Raw genomic sequence first — 4090 nt, 5'->3', positions numbered from 1 at the left:
TCTAGCACACATTCCAACACTGTACACAATGTCAGGCCTACTAGCAGTTAGATACAACAAGGATCCAATACTTCCCCTATACATGGTTTGATTCACAAGAGGATCAGCCTCATGTGCTATGAGTTTTGAATTTGTTCCCATATGAGTATCTATAGGTTCGAAAACAATCATGTTGAACTTCTTCAGCAACTCCTTCGTGTATTTCTCCTGACTGATTGAAGTACCTTCTGATGATTGCTTAATTTGCAGCCCCAGAAAGAAAGTTAGTTCACCCATCATGCTCATCTCGAACTTTTTTCCCATTAAAGCAGCAAATTCTTCACACAAATGCTCAGATGTAGCTCCAAAGATAATGTCATCCATGTATAGCTGTATAATCAGCAATTCTTGTTCTCTTTTCATCAAAAACAAGGTCTTATCAATTTTCCCCCTTTTGAAACCATTTTTCAAAAGGAATTCGACAATCTCTCATACCAAGCTCTGGGAGCTTGTTTTAACCCATACAAGGCCTTAATAAATTTGACACATGATTTGGTAGCTCAGAATCTTCAAAACTAGGAGGTTGTTTAACAAACACCTCTTCCTTCAAGTCTCCATTTAAGAAAGCACTTTTGACGTCCATTTGGTACAACTTGAATCCCATGAAATTAGCAAAGGCTATAAAAATTCTGATAGCCTCCATTCTAGAAACTGGCGCAAATGTTTCATCATAGTTGCCCTCTTCCTGATTATATCCCTGAACAACCAATCTAGATTTATTACTTATAATAACACCTCTCTCATCAAGCTTATTTCTGAACACCCACCTAGTCCCTATAACTGTTCTGTCAACAGGTCTTGGGACCAGGTACCATACGTTGCTTCTTACAAACTGTTGCAGTTCTTATTGCATTGACTTAACCCAGATTGCATCACACAAAGCCTCTTTTACATTTTTAGGCTCAATTGTTGAGATGAAGGTTGAAAAAGCAACTAGATTTCTTGTTTTTGATCTAGTATGTACTCCAGAGTTTAAAGGTGAAATGAGATTGTCAAGCGGATGAGATGAATTGTGCTTCCAAGCTGGCCTTGATATCAAGGTTGAGGTTGATCAGTATCGTCCTCTTCATCATCAAAATCCTTATTTTCTGGAGAGTGGTTACATCTTGATTCTCATTCTGCATGGGACCAGGTCCTTCTTAAGACTTATCAGTTTCCTCCGTCTTTTCAGATGAACATTGATCAACATTATCAATAATCAGACGTTCACCTGACTCAGCTTTACTTCTTTCACTTTTCTGAACTTGGAACAACTCATTCAATTAATCTTCATCATTAGATTCTGTCCTTTTCAGATTACTATCTTCATCAAAGACCAAATGGATACTTTCTTCAATGCATTGAGTTCTTTTGTTGAATACTCTATAAGCCTTGTTTGATGATGAGTATCCTACAAAAACTCCTTCATCACTTCGAGGATCAAACTTTCCAAGATCATCTTTACCATTGTTCAAAACGAAGCACTTGCACCCAAACGCCCTTAGATAGCTCAACTTAGATTTCCTGTTGTTGAGCAATTAATTGGGAGTTTTATTCAGTCGTGACCTTATCAAACATTTGTTTGTTACATGGAATGCTATGTTGACTGCCTCAGCCCAAAAATTTTGTGGAAGATTTGACTCAATAATCATGGTTCTTGCAATATTTACCAGAGTTCTATTTTTCCTTTCCACCACTCCATTTTTCTGCCGAGTTCTTGGAGCTGAAAATTTGGGGCTTATGCCATTATTCAAACAAAAATCTTTAATCTTTGAGTTTTCAAACTCAGTTCCATGATCAGACCTTATCCCATCTATCGATAATTCAATTTTGTTTGGATCATTTTGAAAAACATTATCAGCTCATTAGGTGTTTCAGCCTTTGATCTTAGAAACCTTGTCCATGTGAACCTTGAGTAATCACCGACAATCACCAGAATGTATTTCTTTCCACTTCTGCTTTGAAATTTCAGGGGTCACATACTTTATTTTCACTGAGTTTCAGTTTTGGCAAACCTAGACCAGCTCCCGAGAGACTAGCTTATTCAGTAAAGATAAGCTCACATGACCTCGTCTTCGATGTCATAGATAAGTAACAATCACTTTCTGTGTAGTCAGATTGACTATAGTACACTTCTCAGATGTAAACCTTACTTCATTTCCCTTGTCACATATTTGGGAAACACTCGGAAGATTACACTTCAACCCACTGACATGATACACATTTTCAATGGGTTCTTCAACTAATTTTCCAACTTTTCCAACACCTAAAATATATCCCTTCTTTCCATCACCAAAAGAGACACCTCCACCTTGAAGTGCCTTGAGCAAGAGGAATTTTTTTATGTTTCCAGTCATATGTTTGGAGCATCCACTATACATGTACCAACATTGACTACTACTCCTCTCGCTCACCTGCAACAAGAATCACTTATTATACTTGCAAACCCATTTCAACTTGAGTTACCAGAAAGAAGATAAAGGAGTGATCAAGGTGTTTCTTGCCCAGTGAGGTAATTTAAGGTTCTTTTTTATAAATAGCTTTCGAGCAGTACCAGGTCTCCCTTTTAAAGTTCTTTTCTGTTCTGTATAATTTGAGAATCTTTCTTGTGACTCTCTCCAAGCTGTACATTCTCTTTTTAAATGTTCATTTCTACCACAGTGAGGACACAACAAATTATTGGACACAAACACATATTTACTGTGAGGATTGTAAGGGGGAGTAATATTCAAGCTTACTAGACCCTTTTTGCTGTAGTTGCTTTGATTTGTCACATTAGATAGCAACTTTGAGGATTTTATCCATTTAAGGATATTAGTAAGTTCCTTCTTAAGTTTGACAAGATCTCTTTCTAAGCTATCGTTCCTTTCCAATGCTAAAGCAAGTTTAGTCTCAGTAGTTTTCAAATTCTCTTCCAGTTCAATTTGTAAACTAGTAGACTCTCCTTTCCTTTTCCTGATTTTTCAATCATCAAGTCCAGTTGATTTTTGAGTTCTAGTTTTTTAGATTTTAGAACAACCATTTGGTCTTCAATGACTAACATTTTCTCACCCATTTTATCTCTATTTTCATTCAGACTTTCAAAATCAAGATTCATGGAATCTCTTTCAGAAGTTAAGTCCATTACAGAATCAATCAAAACATTTGCTAATCTTCTCGGTCTTTTAAGAGTATAAGTATTCAGATTTTGCTTAAAATCAAGAAGAGTTACCTTATCTTCCTCATCTACCTCATCTGACTGAGCCATGAAAGCAAACATTTCATTGAATACATTATCTTCACCATGAACCACCACCATTGAAGCATCATTGGGTTCTTCAGAATCTTCTGACTCACTTGAAGAATCTCCCCATGCAGCAAGAGCTTTCTTTACTACATAATCAGCTGCAGCTTTTTGATCATTTTTGTCAAGTACCAGGTCCCTGCTTTTTCCTTCTCACATCTTGGTCTTTGGTATTCTTTGTTTTCAGCCTTGAGTAATGGACAATCCCTTATACAATGTCCAGCCTTTCCACACTTGTGACAGGTGTCATTGGAAGTAACAGCTCTTGGAAAATTTCCTCCCTTTCTGAATCCCTTGTTTTTTCTCACGAACTTCTGAAATCTTCTGGTGAGATAAGCCATATCATTATCTTCACTAGATTCTTCTTCACGCTTGAATTTTAACATTTGAGACTTATCCTTCTTGGCTTCCCTTTTTGACAAATCATGACTTTTGTTCATCTCATGTGTCTTGAGATTTTCAATAAGAGCATCCATTGTCAATACCTTCAGATCCTTAGCTTCAGTGATAGCATTTACCTTGCTTTCCCGGGACTTAGGAAAATTTCAAAGAACTTTCTTGACCTCCTTGCTCATACTGATAACTCATTTGTGATGGATGAAAGTTTGGTATACATGTCATGATGGTTTCACCTTCTCTCATTTTGAAGTTTTCATATTGAGTGGTAAGCATGTCAATCTTAGACTCCTTTACTTGTTCAGTTCCTTCATGACCAGTTCTTAAGCAATCCCAGATCTCCTTAGCTGATTCACAAGCAAAGACACGATTAAACTCTTCAGCACCTATACC

General features: G+C 36.9%; 1 protein-coding gene across 1 annotated transcript; it reads right to left on the bottom strand.

The window, feature by feature from the left end:
• Positions 1–493: 493 nt before the first annotated feature.
• LOC107001389 lies at positions 494–3777 on the bottom strand. Its single transcript, XM_015199458.1, has 5 exons — positions 3459–3777; positions 3060–3402; positions 2757–2973; positions 2172–2432; positions 494–871 (listed from the first exon to the last, which is right to left on the bottom strand). Exons 1-5 carry the CDS (start codon positions 3775–3777, stop codon positions 494–496), a joined length of 1518 nt encoding a protein of 505 aa, XP_015054944.1.
• Between the last annotated feature and the right edge of the window lie 313 nt (positions 3778–4090).

This window comes from Solanum pennellii, chromosome 10 (genome assembly GCF_001406875.1).
Source record: "Solanum pennellii chromosome 10, SPENNV200".
Taxonomy (NCBI): domain Eukaryota; kingdom Viridiplantae; phylum Streptophyta; class Magnoliopsida; order Solanales; family Solanaceae; genus Solanum; species Solanum pennellii.
This window is presented reverse-complemented; position numbering and strand designations above follow the sequence as displayed.

Bases quoted from the DNA above. Each gene is read 5' to 3' on its own strand.
- LOC107001389 (XM_015199458.1), bottom strand. From the start codon at position 3,777: ATGGATGCTCTTATTGAAAATCTCAAGACACATGAGATGAACAAAAGT. The intron at 2,974-3,059 runs GTTAGTCATTGA...TTGAAAAATCAG, and splicing joins GATAAAATGGGTGAGAAAAT to GAAAAGGAAAGGAGAGTCTA. The intron at 2,433-2,756 runs GTAAGCTTGAAT...TTCTTGTTGCAG, and splicing joins ACTACAGCAAAAAGGGTCTA to GTGAGCGAGAGGAGTAGTAG.